Here is a 17847-nt window from a genome sequence, read left to right as displayed (position 1 = left end):
GAAGAATAGGTATTAATTCTTCTTTAAATGTTTGGTAGAATTCCCCTGGGAAGCCATCTTGCCCTGGGCTCTTGTTGGGAGATTTTTTGATTATTGCTTCAATTTCCTTGCTGGTTATGGGTCTGTTCAGGTTTTCTATTTCTTCCTGGTTCAGTTTTGGTAGTTTATACATCTCTAGGAATGCATCCATTTCTTCCAGATTGTCTAATTTGTCGGCATATAGTTGCTCGTAATATGTTCTTAAAATTTTTTGTATTTATTTGGTGTTGGTTGTGATCTCTCCTCTTTCATTCATGATTTTATTTATTTGGGTCCTTTCTCTTTTCTTTTTGATAAGTCTGGCCAGGGTTTTATCAGTCTTATTAATTCTTTTAAAGAACCAGCTCCTAGTTTTGTTGATCTGTTCTACTCTTCTTTTGGTTCCTGTTTCATTGATTTCTACTCTCATCTTTATTATTTCTCTTCTGCTGGGTTTAGGCTTTATTTGTTGTTCTTTCTCCAACTCCTTTAGGTGTAGGGTTAGGTTGTGTGTTTGAGACCTTTCTTGTTTCTTGAGAAAGGCTTGTATGGCTATATACTTTCCTCTTAGGACCACCTTTGCTGCATCCCAAAGATTTTGAACAGTTGTGTTTTCATTTTCATTTGTTTCCATGAATTTTTTAAATTCTTCTTTAATTTCCTGGTTGACCCATTCATTCTTTAGTAGGATGCTGTTTAGCCTCCATGTATTTGAGTTCTTTCCGACTTTCCTCTTGTGATTGAGTTCTAGTTTCAAAGCATTGTGGTCCGAAAATATGCAGGGAATGGTCCCAGTCTTTTGGTGCCAGTTGAGACCTAATTTGTGACCCAGGATGTGATCTATTCTGGAGAATGTTCCATGTGCACTAGAGAAGAATGTGTATTCTGTAGCTTTGGGATGGAATGTTCTGAATATATCTGTGAAGTCCATCTGGTCCAGTGTGTCATTTAAAGCCTTTATTTCATTGTTGATCTTTTGCTTAGATGATCTGTTCATTGCAGTGAGGGCGGTGTTAAAGTCTCCTACTATTATTGTATTATTGTCGATGTGTTTCTTTGATTTTGTTATTAATTGGCTTATATAATTGGCTGCTCCCATGTTAGGGGTATAAATATTTACAGTTGTTAGATCTTCTTGTTGGATAGACCCTTTAAGTATGATATAGTGTCCTTCCTCATCTCTTACTAGTCTTTGGTTTAAAATCTAATTTGTCTGATATAAGGATTGCCACCCCAGCTTTCTTTTGATGTCCATTAGCATGATAAGTAGTTTTCCACCCCCTCACTTTCAATCTGGAGGTGTCTTTGGCTCTAAAATGAGTCTCTTGCAGACAGTATATTGATGGGTCTTGCTTTTTTATCCAATCTGATACCCTGTGTCTTTTTAATTGGGGCATTTAGCCCATTTACATTCAGGATAACTATTGAAAGATATGAATTTAGTGCCATTGTATTGCCTGTAAGGTGACTGTTACTGTACATTGTCTGTGTTCCTTCCTGGTCTATGTTACTTTTGGGCTCTCTCTTTGCTTAGATGACCCCTTTTAATACTTTTTGTAGGGTTGGCTTGATGATTGCAAATTCTTTTAGTTTCTGTTTGTCCTTGAAGCTTTTTTTTTTTTTTTTTTAAAGATTTTATTTATTTATTTGACAGAGAGAGACACAGTGAGAGAGGGAACACGAGCAGGGGGAGAGGGAGAAGCAGGCTTCCTGCTGAGCAGGGAGCCCAATGTGGGGCTCGATCCCAGGACCCTGGGATCATGACCTGAGCCAAAGGCAGACACTTAATGACTGAGCCACCCAGGCACCCCTGTCCTTGAAGCTTTTTATCTCTCCTTTTATTTTCAGTGACAGCCTAGCTGGATAAAGTATTCTTGGCTGCATATTTTTCTCATTTATTACCCTGAATATATCATGCCAGTCCTTTCTGGCCTGCCAGGTCTTTGTGGATAGGTCTGCTGCCAATCTAATGTTTCTACCATTGTAGGTTACAGACCTCTTGTCCCGAGCTGCTTTCAGGATTTTCTCTTTGTCTCTGAGATTTGTATGTTTTCCTATTAGATGTTGGGGTGTTGACCTATTTTCACTGATTTTGAGGGGGGTTCTCTGAGCCTCCTGGATTTTGATGCCTGTTTCCTTCCCCAAATTAGGGAAGTTCTCTGCCATAATTTGCTCCAATATACCTTCTGCCCCCACACCTTTCTTTTTCTTCTGGGATCCCAATTATTCTAATGTTTTGCTTTATGGTATCACTTATCTTGAATTCTCCTCTCATGATCCAGTAGTTGCTTATCTCTTTTTCTTAGCTTCTTTATTCTCCATCATTTGGTCTCCTATGTCACTAATTCTTTTTTCTGCCTCATTTATCCTAGCAGTTAGAGCCTCCAGTTTTGATTGCATCTCATTAATAGCCTTTTTTGATTTCAACTTGATTAGATTTTATTTCTCCAGAAAAGGATTCTCTAGTGTCTTCTATGTTTTTTTCCCCAAGCCCAGCTAGTATATTTATAATCGTTATTCTGAACTCTAGTTCCAACATCTTACTAATGTCTATATTGATTAGGTCCCTGGCAGTTGGTACTGCCTCTTGTTCTATTTTTTGAGGTGAGTTTTTCCGTTTTGTCATTTTGTCAAGAGAAGAATAGATGAATGAGAGAACAAAATGCTGAAAGGGTAACAACGACCCCAGAGAAATACACACTAAACAAATCAGTAGAGTCCTGAAACCGGGGGGAAAAGAAAAAAGAAGAAAAGAAAAAAAAAATAGAATATGATCAGGCTGGTGAATAGAACAGAGCCATACACTGGATTTTGGGTGTATTTTGGTATGTTAGAAGAAACTGGATCCCAAAATTTTAAAGAAAGAAAAACATATATATATATAAAATACATAATATACACACACAAAAAATAAGGTTAAATACAATGAAGGGATGGGATACGACTGTAAAAATTAAAATGAAAAAAAGATTTACAAAAGGAATTGATAAGAAGTTGGTTGAAAAAAGAAAGAAGAAAAATTAAAAAAAAAAAAAAAGAATTTGATCAAGCTGGTGAATAGACCAGAGCCATACACTAGATTTTGGGTATATTTTGGTCTGTTAGAAGAAACCGCATCCCAAAACTTTAAAGAAAGAAAAACACACACATATATATGTAAAATATACATATATATAATATACATATACACACAAAAAATAAGGTTAAATACAATGAAGGGATCGAATATGACTGTAAAAATAAAAATTAAAAAAGATTTTAAAGGAATTGATAAGAAGTTGGTTGAAAAAGGAAATAAGAACAATTCAAAAAAAAGAAAAAGAAAATTTAAAAAATTGAAAGACTAAAGAATCATGGGGAAAAAGCCATGAATTCTATGTGTTCTATTCCCCTAGCACTGGAATTTTGTAGTTCTCATTGATCGGTCAACTTGGTCTTGGCTGGATGGTCTTGCGGATCTTCTGGGGAAGGGGCCTGTTGCAGTGATTCTTAAAAGACTTTGCCCAAGGTGGAATCGAGCAGCCCTTGCCTGGGGCCAGGCTAAGGAATCTGCTTGGCTTTGCCCGGTAGCTTTTGTTCCCTGAAGGCTTTCCTTACAGCTTTGGAGGACGAGAATGAAAATGGCGGCTTTTCCAATCTCTGCCCCAGAGGAGCCGAGAACTCGGGGCCCCACTCCTCAGTGCATCCCCAGAGAAAAGCAGTCAATCCCTCCTGTCTCCCTGGTCTCTGGCCGCACTCCGTGCTCACCCAGCCTGTGACCCAGCATTTCTATCTCTGGTACTCGACCCCGTTTGGAGCCTCCAAACCCAGCAGATCCCTGTGGTGCGTTCCTGTACCGCTCCTCCCGGGGGGGGGGAGGGGGGAAGGGGAATCTCCCTGAATCTGCTGCTTGTTGGGTCCCTGCTCAAAGAGTAGTGGCCCAACTGTGCCGGGTATCATGGTTTATGGCAACTCCGAGCCGGCTTCCCTGCTCCGATACCTGGGAGCTCTGCCGCACTCAGGCACCCCTCATCTTCCTGTGATCACAAGGGTCCTGAGACGACACTGTCCCAGTGAGGGTTCCACCCCCCGCTTAGCCACTGGAGTGGAGTCCCTCAGCGGAGCAGACTTCTAAAAGTTCCAGTTTTGTGCTCTGCTGCTCTATCACTTGCCAGTAGCGGCTTAAGGAGGCTCCCTCCCCCCAGGGTCTATCGTTCGGAATATTTCCTCAGATTCACTTCTCCACATGTCCTACCTTCCAGAAAGTGGTCGCTTATCTGATCATAGAATTGCTGCTATTCTTTTCTTCAATTTCCTGTTGAGTTTGTATATGTTCAGAATGGTTTGATAACTATCTAGCTGAATTCCTGGGACCAGATGAAATTTAGGTCTCCTACTCCTCTGCCATCTTGTACTCCTCCCCCAATTTACTACCAATTAAAAAAATACTGTTCCTTGTTTCTTCTGTTATTTTTCTTTAACTTTTTTTTTTTATGCGTGAGCATTTATAAATTATATTCTGGATAGCCACTACCAACCAATATTGGCACTTTCTCATGTTTGTGAACCCACCAATCACACCGAATGACCTTAGAGGGTTTTTTTTGTTTTTTTGTTTTAATCTTAAGGAGGTTGGCATTTTTCCATTCTTTTCCCCCCTGTGGCTTTTACTATTTACTTGAGTCTTGTTCTTCAAACAGCAGGTAACACAGATTTTAGTTGTTTCTTTTTATGTTTCTCATTTTGTCTTTGTACTGTCCATATCACTTTGATGTGCAACTTGTCTGTGTTTGTTATAGCTTCCGTTATTGAAATATGAAAGATGTTTCATTTATCTTACTTTTTTCAAAATAGTTTTTTTTTTTTTTGACTTAAAAAAAATTTTTTTATTTATTTATTTGACAGAGAGAGAGAGATAGCAAGAGCAGGAACACAAGCCGGGGGAGTGGGAGAGGGAGAAGCAGGCTTCCCGTGGAGCAAGGGGCCCCATGCGGGACTCAATCCCAGGACCCTGGGATCACGACCTGAGCCGAAGGCAGACGCTTAATGACTGAGCCACCCAGGCGCCCCGAAATAGTTTCTCTTTTAATGCTGCCAGTTAGGTGAGCGTTTGCTTCAAAATGTCTGAAAAATTTTTTTTTTTTTAAGATTTTGTTTATTTATTTGAGAAAGACAGAGATAGTGGCAGAGATAGAGCACAGCCAGGAGGAGAGGGAGAAACAGGCTCTTTGAGCAGGGAGCCCAACATGGGGCTTGATCCCAGGACCCTGGATCGTGACCTGAGCCAAAGGGAGAAGCTTAACCGACTGAGCCACCCAGGCACCCCCAAAATGTCTGAATCTTGATGATGTGTTGGACACTGCTTACTGAGTGAAAAGGAGCAGGCATTGGGATGGAGTAAGATGAACTGGATTAAAATAAAGGCAAAAAGGAGGGCCTCTCCATGTTTCATATTGTCTGCATTTTCTCCATAGTACTTCATGCTTTTTCATTGAAATATATTTAGCTCCTATCATAGACCTATAAAGAAAGCTCTACATTTTATTTTAGCATTAATTGAATGTTAGAGGCATTTCTAACTTTGTATAACAGGTAAAGGAAGGTCTGCTATTTATCATTTTTTAAAAACTAAAATAGGCTTTTCTTTACTGGATATAGGACGAGTGAATAGGAGGAGAAAAGTAAATATAACTAGACATACTCATTGTGGAAAAAGACTTATTTTTTTACTTTATTTTTTATTTATTTTTTTTAGAGGGGGGCATAGAGGGAAGGAGAGGGTGGGGGAGGGGCAGAGGGAAAGGGAGAGAGAGAATCTCAAGTCGATTCCCTGCTGAGTGTGGAGCCTGACTTGGGGCTTGATCTCATGACCCTGAGATCAATACCTGAGTCAAAACTAAGAGTTGGATGCTCAACCAACTGAGCCACCCAGGTGCCCCTTTGACTTTTTATTTTTTTAAAGATTTTATTCATTTATTTGACAGAGAGCACAAGTAGGCAGAGCAGTAGGCAGAGGGAGAGGCTCACTGAACAGAGAGCCTGATGTGGGGCTTGATCCCAGGACCCTGGGATCATGACCTGAGCTGAAGGCAGACATTTAACCGACTGAGCCACCCAGGTGCCACCCTTTGACATTTTATAATCAGTGTCCCACAGCCTTCATAGCATACCCAAACAGCTTTTACTAAGAAGTATGTTTCTGGCTTTAGCTGTTGAGGAGAAAGTATAAAATGCTGGCACTTTTTAACTGCAATGAATGTTGTAGAGATGTTTAATACAAAGTCCTTACACTTTCAGAAAAGACATTACAGACTTATATTTTACCTTTTTTTTCTTTGAAGGATGTGATAGCTGGACTTAGTCCCCTGCTTTTTAGGAAGCTCAGTAATCCTGACATATTTTCATCCACCGGAAAAGCTAAACTCCAACGGCAACTTAGTCAGGATGACTGTAAGTTGCGGAGAGGAAGCCTGGCCAGTTCGCTGTCAGGTGAGTAATTTTGTTTTTTAAGAAATGTGGGACTGTGTTGTTAATATTTAAGGGTATATCAACTGACTTAGCATCTTCATGGCTTCTTCTCTGGTGGTAGTTTTGTATAGAACACCTATGGGTAAGGCCATCTTCCTCTCTTTACTGCTTCCTCATGACATCTCTGAATGGTAGCCTCCTCAACCTGCTAAATATTTTCTTGTTGACCACTATCACTGGTTATTCTCTTTGAATTTGACTTTTGCTTTCTGCTCCTTCTGTGGACTTCACATCCTTTGCTTCTTCTGATTTTCTTTTTCCCATTTTCAAAATCTGTTCCAAAGCCTGCAGTGCCTCCCCACCTTCCCCATAGAAAAGTCTTTAAAAAATTCACGGGGAAGAAATGATACAAGGAAGTCATGGTCCAAATAGGAAACAATTAAAATGTGACATAATTTTAAGCAATGAATAGAATATTAAAAAAAGAGAATCCATTTGGCCTCAGCTAAAAATACTAGATTAGTCGAGAAGAAAATATAATCCACCTGTACTTGCCAGTTGTAAATTTCTTTTTATTTTGTCCCTTTTCAGGACTGTTCCCTTGGCTTTATCTTTCCACTCTTATTGAAATTATTTTGCCAAGCATGTATTTAATCACATAGAGCCATTTTTTTGTTTTCATAGTATTCTGTTCTTTTAAGAATGTATTACCTTACAAATATTGTATGAATAAATAGAATTTTGATTTTTGTATTAATTTTTTAAAAAAGTTTTCTTTTGTTTCTGAATCAACTCTTTTGAGCACCTAATAACCAGAATCCATTGCCTTGTTCTGAGAGGCCATATCCCTTCTATCTTGTGGGGTAATTGGCTATTGGTTACTGGGTGGTACAATGTGAGAATGTGGTTGTGTTTGAGTCTTTATAGATTTTCAGTTAATCTGAATTCAGCCTTACATCTTAATTTTATGTCCTCTTTGGTATCTTGCATTTCTGAGTACTGAATTTATCTAAGATTTTGTAGGGTAGCCTACTATCTCATTTAACTGTCATTTAACTGCAACCTCCTCTATGCTTATTATACCTTGTGTCTTTCTTTGCCCAGTTCCATTGGTTATGATTCATCTGTTTTAGATTTCCCCAAATTTTATTCATCTCCTCAGTTAATCCCCCCTCCCTCATTATAGCCTTTGTTTGTTTTACTTCTTTATTCTCATTTACTGAACTGGGTGACAAAAGATAAAAGTATGTGCTCAGTCAGCCATGTTTAACTGGGAATATTTTGCATATTAGCCTCTTGAATCATTGTAAGAATAATTAGAATTTTTAAGTTTTTTTTTTTTTTTCTGAGTTATTTCTTTACTAAAGGGCTAGTGTCTCCATTTGTTTGTATTATTCATTCTGTCTTATGTTGTTTGTTTTCCTCAAATTCTTGGCAATCCTTAGTACATTTCAAGCCCAGACTAGTATATATCCAAATGGGTTTCTTTTGCGGGTGCATAAACCTCTTTTCTCCAGCAAGCTCTTATTTTGAAGGGAGATAGAGAGATGATACTAGCCTTTGTGTATGTGGATAGGGTAAGTCAAGGAGCTAGCTTTCCTTTAGAATATATAGATGAGGAGTAGGCAGATGATCTGAGAACTTGACAACATTTGCAGAAAGAAAACAGGCAGGCTGTCTCTGCTCTGGCCTTATGGGAGTTTTGAGTAGAGAACTATTATTTGTAGAGGGTTTTATGGGAAGACTTTCCAATAAACATACATTTGCAAACAGACTTGAAAGATAACTAGATTTTTAAAAAACATTGCATTTTTTCTGATTAAAAAAGTAAATATGCTAGTAATAAAAAATTTGAGTTCAAAGACATGCATTATGTCAAAGTGAAAAGTTCTTCTTAATCTTTACTTTCTTTTGTCTCCCTTCCTCCAACCATTTATATATACTCCATTATATTTAAACATACATTTAAAAATTTATGTAAATATACACAAACTTTTTTTTTTTTTTTAAATAAAACTGGCGGCACCTGGGTGGCTCAGTCGTTGAGCGTCTGCCTTCGGCTCAGGTCATGATCCCAGGGTCCTGGGATTGAGCCCTGCATTGGGCTCCCTGCTCAGCCGGGAGTTTGCTTCTCCCTCTCGTGCTCCCCCTGCTTGTGTTCCCTCTCTCACTGTGTCTCTCTGTCAAATAAATAAATAAATAAATCTTTAAAAAAAATACATAAATAAAAATTGGGATCATATGGCACACACTTCCTTTCTGCTTTCTTTACTCATCAGGAAATGTTGAATATTTTTCTCTCTACTACATTTTGAGCTGCCTCATTATTTTTAATGGGTTCAGTATTTCATTATGTGGAGATACTACAATTTCTTTAAATTGTAATAAACATTTATTTTCAGTTTTATTCTGGTGAGCATTGCTAAGGTGAGCATTCTGGTCTATTTTTTCATTATACTACATTACTACAGGTGGAATGCTGGGTCCAAACATATTAAAATTTTAGTAAGTTTTGCTAAATTGCCCTCCAAATAATTTGCATCACATTTTGTTTGCAATAAAAGGATATGTTGTACCAAAAGCAAAACTAAAAACTCCGTTTGCTCACACCTTTATTATAGTGGGTATTTCCATGTTGAATAGGATTTTGCCAGGAAGAGGAAAGGTTTCAAGTGAATTGGGTGATCAAGATAAATCCAGGTGAAAATACAGAGCATAATATTGAAGTTGAGTGAGCAAATTGGTGTGGAAAAGAGTTGAAGGAGATGAGGCCAGGAAGATAATCTGGATTTATAGAGGAGGATCTCTTTAATTTTTTTAGAAGTTTGGCTAATTTTGAATAGTAGGGAGTCATCAGAAGTTTTTTTAGGGCAGGGAATGCTATCACATTTATTTTGGTTAAATCACTAGCAGCAATGTGAGGAACATTATGATGGAAGAGATTGAAATAGGACTTGCACCTCAATTAGAAAGTCATTGCAATTCTTGATACTCAGTCTTTTATAAGTGACTTTATTGCAGTCTTTCATTGGGATTAAGGCAGTCAGTCAGTCAACCTGGACTGAACACATGGAGTCTGGCCAGAGCATTATAGAATCAGTGTTCATCTTCTGGAAACCTAAGGACCAAACTTGTTTAGAGATGCTGTCAGCTCCACTCATGTTGCATTGAGTTGGTGAGAAACTAAGTAACGTGGAAGGGACTGGAAAACTCAGCCTGCTAGGGTGGGTGCTGGCATGGTGATGGATATTACAGAGAATTTAAAATAGTCAATTCAGTTTCAGTATTCCATTTACAATTCTCCTCTCCACCAAGATAGTTGGAATTTTTAAAGGGCTACAGATTCTAAAATGAATATGGCAGAACTTCATTTTGTTTTGGATCACTATATTTTTATCCACTTGATATCGTTGTATATTTTCATTAATTAATTAATAAATAATTACAAGCATATTTTCCAAACCTTGTGTTTGAAGGTAAGCAGCTGCTCCCCTTGTCCAGCAGTGTACATAGCAGTGTGGGACAGGTGACTTGGCAGTCTTCAGGAGAAGCATCAAACCTGGTTCGAATGAGGAACCAGTCCCTTGGACAATCTGCACCTTCTCTTACTGCTGGTTTGGTAAGTGTTAGTCAAGACAGTCCCTTGCTCTATGAACAAATTCTTGATTGCCATGGCCACATTTATTATTTTTCTTTTTAGGATTTGGATAGTTTAATTTTTCAAAGTAAAGTATAGAAAAAATGGAATTTAATTGAATGTATTCTGATTGCTCTCTTATGCTGTCACTGGTACTGATTATGTAGGGAGAGTCCAGAAAAAGACTTAGTATGGTTGATTGAATGAATAAATTTTCTGGGAAAGAGCTTTCTTTTTTTAAAGATTTTATTTATTTGAGAGAGCGAGACAGAGATAGCGAGAGAGAGCGCAGGAGGGGAAGGAGAAGGAGAAGCAGGCTTCCTGCTCAGGGAGCCCAATGTGGGGCTTGATCCCAGGACCCAGGGATTATGACCTCTGCCGAAGGCAGACGCTTAACTGACTGAGCCACCCAGGCGCCCTGTGGGAAAGAGCTTTCTATTTTTTTTTTTTTTTTTTAAGATTTTAGATTTATTTATTTGACAGAGAGAGAGAGAGAGACAGCGAGAGAGGGAGCACAGCAGGGGGAGTGGGGGAGGGAGAAGCAGATTCCCCACTGAGCAGGGAGTCCCATGTGGGACTCGATCCCAGGACACTGGGATCATGACCCGAGCCAAAGGCAGACGCTTAACCGACTGAGCCACCCAGGCGTCCCTAGGGAAAGAGCTTTCTAATAGACAGGATTCTTAACCTTGTGAAGTTATGTTGCTTCTTTGTATAGTTCTGTGATACACATATTTAGTACATGAGGATAGGATGGTGGGCAGTTTAGTATATATTGGATGCAAGAATGAGCCTTTTCTTTGTCTAGAATTTGTATGATAGAATTTAACAAAGTTAAGCTGTGTAGTCTGGGCAGGTTGTTTTCTGCCTGTGATTGCATCTTCTACCCTTTTATCCTCAATACCTCTGCCTTTTTATTGAAGGTACCCATTGACTTCCTGCTGATCTCACATTCTTCCTAAAGGACAAGGCACACTAGTAATTTCCAGGGTACAATAACAGAAACTTGTTCCCATTAAAATATAATCTCATCTGTTCTTTGGGATTATAAATCTTTTGGGTTGGCATGTATAGATTAGAAAGCTTTGTCCATTTGTCATTCTGGGAAGTGGGGATAGGGAAATAGTTTTCTTATAGCAGGTGGGAAGGTAATTTTTGGATCAGAAGATTTCCTTATGACCTGAAGTTTGTGACTCTTAGGCCATAGGAAGAATCAGGAACTTTCCCGCTCCCTAACTTTTTATTTTGAAAATTTCAAATACAGTGAATAACCACATAAACTTACTTAGATTGGTCAATTTGGTTGTAACTTACATTTTGCCACATTTGCTTTATCTGTGTATATGTATGTATTTTTTTTCCCCCTGAAACATTTCAAAGCAAGTCACAGACCTTATGATACCTCACTCTTAAGTATTTTTTTGTAAGACCAAGGACAATCTCCTAAATAACCACAATATATTACCAGATCCAGGAAGTTTAACATCAATTTAATAATAGCATCTAATAGAAAGACTATATTCAAATTTCCTCACTTGTTCTCAGCATGTCTATTAAAGCCTCACATCATCCTTTTAATCTCTGGAATACAAAAACATATATATAGATCTATGTACCCTATCATAGAGATTGATTAATTTAGATTTTAAAGTAATCTCTTGGGGCTCCTGGGTAACTCAGTCGGTTAAGCATCTGCCTTTGGCTCAGGTCATGATCCCGGGGTCCTGGGGTCGAGCCCTGTGTCAGGCTCCCTGCTCAGTGGGGAGTCTGCTTCTTCCTCTGCCCCTCCCCCTCTTCGTGCTCTCTCTTTCTCTCTCAAATAAATAAAACCTTAAAAAAAAAAATAGTAATCTCTACACCCATCATGGGGCTCAAACTCACAACCCCTGAGATCAGGAGTTACACTGTACTGACTGAGCCAGCCAGGCACCCCCACATAATAGAGATTTTGATCCAGTGGGACTGGGGTGGTCCTAGGGATCAGTATTTTCTTTTTTTTTTTTTTTTTAGAGATTTTATTTATTTATTTGACAGAGAAAGACACAGCGAGAGAGGGAACACAAGCAGGGGGAGTGGGAGAGGGAGAAGCAGGCTTCCGGCTGAGCAGGGAGCCCGACGCGGGGCTCAATCCCAGGACCCTGGGATCATGACCTGAGCCGAAGGCAGACGCTTAACGACTGAGCCACCCAGGCGCCCCAGGGGATCAGTATTTTCTTTAAAGCATTATAACTGGTTCTAACATGCACCCTTTTGAGAGTTAACTGCCACTAAAATAAAGCTGAAGTTTTATTTTAAGGTGTTGTGTTGCAGAGGGAATTCCTGGACTGAGGTTGCTGGAGTCCTAGCCTAGGCCAACCAAAGTAGAGTATTTCTGAATTACTTTTTCTTTTTAAAGGCTTATTGAGATATAATTCACATAAGATACAATTTACCCAATTAAACTGTACTCTTCAGTGATTTTTAGTATATTCACAGATATATGCAGCCATCATTATAGTCAATTTTAGAACATTTTAATCACTTCAGAAAGAATCCCTATACCCTTTAGCTGTCACCTCTTTATCCTCCCATCCCCGCAGCCCTATGTAACCATTAATCTACTTTCTGCCTCTGAACATTTGCCTATTCTGTACATTTCATATAAATTGACTCCTATAACATGTGGCCTTTTGTGACTGGCTTCTTTCAGTTAGCATGATGTTTTTAAGGTCTATCTACATTGTAGCATGAAATATTTCATTCCTTTTTATCACTGAATAATATTCCATTGTATGGATATACCACATTTTGTCTGTCAGTTGATGGATATTTGGGTTGTTGCTACCTTTTTACTGTGATGAATAATGCTTCTATGAACATTTGTTTAAAGATTTTCATGTGGACATGTTTTCACTTTTCTTGGGTATATACTTAGGATTGTTGGGTTGTATGGTAACTCTGTGTTTAACATTTTGAGGAATGGCCAGATTGTTTTCCAAAGTGGCTGTACCATTTTATATTCCTACCAGTAGTGTATGAGGGGTTTGATTTCTTTACATCCTCACTAATACTTACTATTGTCTGTCTTTGATTTTAGCAATCATAGTGGGTCTGAAGTGATATCTTGTGGTTTTGATTCGCATTTTTCTAATGACTAATGACATTGAGCATCTTTTAATGTGATTATTGGCTGTTTGCAAACATTCTTGAAGAAATGTCTATTCATATATTTTGCCCATTTAAAAAGTTGGTTTATTTATCTATTTTGTATATGGATTTGTAAAAGCATTATTTCTTTAGACCTCTATTTAGTTACTTCTCTGCTCCCAAGGATCTGCTTTTTGTTTTTTCCTGTGCCTTTCTTTCCTGAGCTATTCACTTATCTATAGTAACTTCAGGCTAGTTCCTCCCTTTCCATTCTCCCATCCAAGGATATTTTATGTGGCACATTTTTTTTTTTTTAAAGATTTTACTTATTTATTTGACAGAGAGCGAGACGGCGAGAGAGGGAACACAAGCAGGGGGAGTGGGAGAGGGAGAAGCAGGCTTCCCGCTGAGCAAGGAGCCCGACGTGGGACTCGATCCCAAGACCCTGGGATCATGACCTGAGCCGAAGGCAGACGCTTAACGACTGAGCCACCCAGGCACCCCTTATGTGGCACATTTGCTAGTTGGTATTGAATATCTTTTCCTGCTTTGAGTTACCCCACACTGGAATATACCTGGGTACTGCCATCCCAGCTTCTGGCTGCGACATTTCTGAAGAATCTCTCCTACCATGTATTCTCATTCTTAATAGACTTATTGCTACATAGACCCAGCTTCCAATGAATTTTTGGGTCAACAGGAGTCATATATAACAAATAATTTTAACATTTTAACATTTAATGAACTGTCGATTATGACTTGAAACATAACTAAAAGGGGACAAGAATAATTATTCTTGGGTATAATTATTGGGGAGATAAGTTTGCTGGAGGTTAGACTTGACCAGAGTCTGGAGAATGGATAGCCAGAAGCTCAATGTAGCAAATATTTTTTCTTTTTAAAGAATTTATTTGTTTGTTTGAGAGCATGTATACATGAGTGGTTGGGGGTGGGAAGCAGAGGGAGAGGGAGAGAGAATCTGAAGCCGACTCCATGCTGAGGTGGAGCCCGACATGGGGCTCCGTCTCACTACCGAGAGATCATCATCTGAGCTGAAAGCAGGAGTCAGTTGCTTAACTGACTGAACCACCCAGGCACCCCTATTTATTTATTTTTTAAAGCGGGGAGGGGCAGAGGGAGAGAGAGTCCTAAGAAGCCCCATGGTGCTGAGCGCGGAGCCCCACACAGGGCTCGATCTCATGACCCTGAGATCATGACCTGAGCCCAAACCAAGACTCGACGCTTAACCAACTGTGCTACGCAGGCGCCCTGCAAATATTTTCATTTTGAGGGCATCTAGGTGATAGGTGTTTATGAAGAGATTTTTAGATTTATCCCTCATTTCCTAGTACCAGTTGAGAGGATTTCTCTGAAGACCCATTTCCCCCATATATGTAGAAACCATGATTCCTGATTAGTGGCTTCCAGGGCATATATATATATATATATATATATATATATATATATATATATATATTATATATATATATATATATATATATATATATATATATATATATATATATATATATATATATATATATATATGCTCCCAGATGGGAAAAAACTTAGATGACATCTTGTCCAAGATTAATTTTGTCTTTAAAAAAATTTCTATACAGTTGAAAATTTAGTGTTAAAAGTGGCATGGGAGAAACACCTCTGGATTAGAACTTGGAAGAGCAAGATGTGTCTGACACTTAGCTGTCTGAATTTGAGTAAAGACTAAACTTATTTGAGCCTTTTTTTCACATCTTTAAAATAAACTTAATTTCTGCTTTGCTTTCTCGTGAATATGTTAAGTAATACCTAAAACTTTGATCTTTGTCTTCTGTATTTCTGACATGAATCCATTGAACTATATCATCATGTCTAAGACTCCATTTTTTTTATCTTTTAAATTTTTTAAAAAGATTTTTTTTTTTAAGGTTATCTGTTTGAGAGAGAGAGAGCGCGTGCGAGCGCACAAGCAGAGGGAGGGGCAGAGTGAGAGGGAGAAGCAGGCTTCCAGCTGAGCAGGGAGCCTGACTTGGGGCTCGATTCCAGGATCCTGGGATAATGACCTGAGCTGAAGGCAGATGCTTAACTGACTGAGCCACCCAAGCGCCTCAAGACTCCCATCTGCTTATTCTGCCTTTCTATTCCCCTAAACCAGTTCTTCCTTGGTTGTTCCCTGTCTTGTTAAGTAGAGTTATTACCCACCAAAAGCTGAAAGCTAGAGACCTGGAACTCCTTCTTGACTCCTCCCCTACCCTTCCTCCCTTCCCCATCCAGTCATCCAGAGAGCCTTAGCTCCCAACATCTCCAGGTGGTCTACATTTTTTTCACCACAGTTGTGGCCCATTCTAAGCCATATTTACAGTCTTTTTGCTTAGATAATTGTAGTGTCCTCGTTATGTGAACACCATATTCAGTCTTCTTCCTTTCCAGGCCACTCTTCACTCTAAAGTCTTATTTCAAAAACAAATCTGATCATGTCTATTCTTTCTTCTAGTTTTTTTTTTTTTAATTGAAGTGTAGTTGATACTCAGTGTTACGTTAGTTGAGGTGTATAACATAGCAATTCAACAAGTCTGTATGGTATGCTGTGTTCAGCATAGGTGTAGCTACCATCTGTTACCACCCAGTGCTACTACAATACCTTTAACTGCATAACCTATGCTGTACCTTCTTTTAGCTTTGTCTTCCAGTTTTTTCATTTGGTTAATATTTATGCAGGACCAGTGTTTAGCTATTCACTTGATTAAAATCTTTTGATAGCTTCCTATAATGGTTATTATAATGTACAATAGTTAATTATTGAGTGAATGAGTTTTCATTGAGATTAGCAAATGGGTAGTGAGGAACTAGAGACAGAGATCACAGATGGAAGGGTTAGGCTTGGATACTTTTTCTTCGAAATCAGAATGTTGGGTTCAAGTAATTTATACCTCAGTATAAAGGTTGGCCTAACCAGTGAACTGTACTGAATATTGGCATTTTAGTAGGAGAATTGTAAATCCCAAGAATCTTTTAATTGGTAGGATTTGACTGCTTCTCCAAATGTACTTTTGGGATTCTTTTTTTTACTTTGTTGGCAGACATTGCCTTTACAGGAATGATGCTAAATTTGAAGATCTAATTAGCTTTATTAAATGATTTATGAATCAGGCAGCATCCCATCTAGCAAGTAGAAGGGAGCTCCAAGGAGTTAAGCAAGAAAAAGGTTTTTAAAGGCAGGAAGAGGGCATACTAAGACAGAAGAAAGGAATTTATTAGCAGGGAATGCATTATTTAGGCAAGGTTGCCCTTTTAAGGGGAATAGGAGTCTATTAGTAAATTTCCTAGTATTGACCAGGAAAGTCCATGTAGATGGGTTAAAGGTTATATTCCTGGGGGTTGAAACTGCAGTTAGGTATTAAGTCTTGGTTTACTGACTTGAGGCCTTAACCTAAGTGATGCCATTTTGGGCCTGTGGTTTTCTTTTTAACAATAGAAATGATCATTTGCAAAGAATGACTCTCCATCATCATGTTTCTAATCTACATGTAGCATTATATGTGGCGCATAGTAAGCAATGTATAATTTCTTATTAAATGAGTAAAGAACTTTTTGGAACATATTTGCTAATATTACAGCTCGTTGGATTAATACTTGTTTGAAGTATAATGTCTGCAAAAGAAGGTTGATTTTTAATGTGTCAGTACCAGTCTCAAATGATGTCACACAGATCTCTATTCTTGTCCTTGTCTTAATAATCATTTTCATCAACTTCTTTAATAAACACATAGAAGGAACACTTTTCACATATGGTGATGGCACATTTTCCATGTTGAATACGTTCAGTCAGAATCTCACAAACAGAAATGATGGCTCAAGAGGAACCAGCAAATGAGATTTAACAGAGAGAAAAGTAAGCTTTAAAGAACCAAAGCTCAACACCAGATTGAACTTTGGAGTTAAGTCAAGTTCAAAGACATTTTATCACCCTAAGAGAAAAACCTCTATCCATTAAGCAGTCACTCTCCATTCTACCTTCATCCCAGCCCTAACCTGTTTTCCACAGTGGCTGCATTGTTTTGCATTCCCACCAACAATGTATGAGAGTTCTAATTTCTCTACATCTTCACTAATACTTGTTATTTTCTTTTTTTAAATTATAGTCATTCTAGTGGGTGTTTAGTGGCTTTGATTATTTAAGGCTTTTATTATTGCATTTTTAAAATTCTCATTTTTTTAAGATTTATTTATTAGAACGTGAGAGAGTGCGAATAGCAGGGAGGAACAGAGGGAGAGAATCTCAAGCAGACTTGTTGCCGAGCACAGAGCCCATTGCAGGGGCTTGATCATGACTCAAGCTAAAATCAAGTCAGATGCCGTTGGGGTGCCTGGGTGGCTCAGCTGGTTAGGTGTCTGCGTTTGGCTTGGATCATGATCTCAGGGTCCTGGGATCGAGTCCCACATTGGGCTCTCTGATCAGCTCTCTCGGCTTCTCCCTTTCCCTCTGTGTTCTCCCTCTCTCTCTCTCCCTCTCTCAAATAAATAAATAAAATCTTTTTTTTTTTTTAAGATTTTATTTATTTATTTAAGAGGGAGAGAATGAGAGAGACAGCATTAGAGCGGGGAGGGTCAGAGGGAGA

The 17847-nt window shown here is 38.6% G+C and overlaps 1 protein-coding gene across 4 annotated transcripts in view; it reads left to right on the top strand.

Moving 5' to 3' along the window:
- The window catches only part of MAST2 (microtubule associated serine/threonine kinase 2), a 220883-nt gene that overhangs the window by 29378 nt on the left and 173658 nt on the right, over positions 1-17847 (top strand). For all 4 annotated transcript variants that reach the window (XM_078073206.1, XM_078073205.1, XM_078073204.1 and 1 more), the window contains exons 2-3: positions 6339-6486; positions 9942-10084. In XM_078073206.1, coding sequence (XP_077929332.1) covers positions 6339-6486; positions 9942-10084 — 291 coding nt within the window. The remainder of the gene's footprint in view (positions 1-6338; positions 6487-9941; positions 10085-17847) is intronic.

This window comes from Halichoerus grypus, chromosome 5, assembly GCF_964656455.1.
Source record: "Halichoerus grypus chromosome 5, mHalGry1.hap1.1, whole genome shotgun sequence".
Lineage (NCBI taxonomy): Eukaryota > Metazoa > Chordata > Mammalia > Carnivora > Phocidae > Halichoerus > Halichoerus grypus.
The sequence above is the reverse complement of the archived record's forward strand: the minus strand, read 5'-3'. Positions and strand labels throughout refer to the sequence as shown.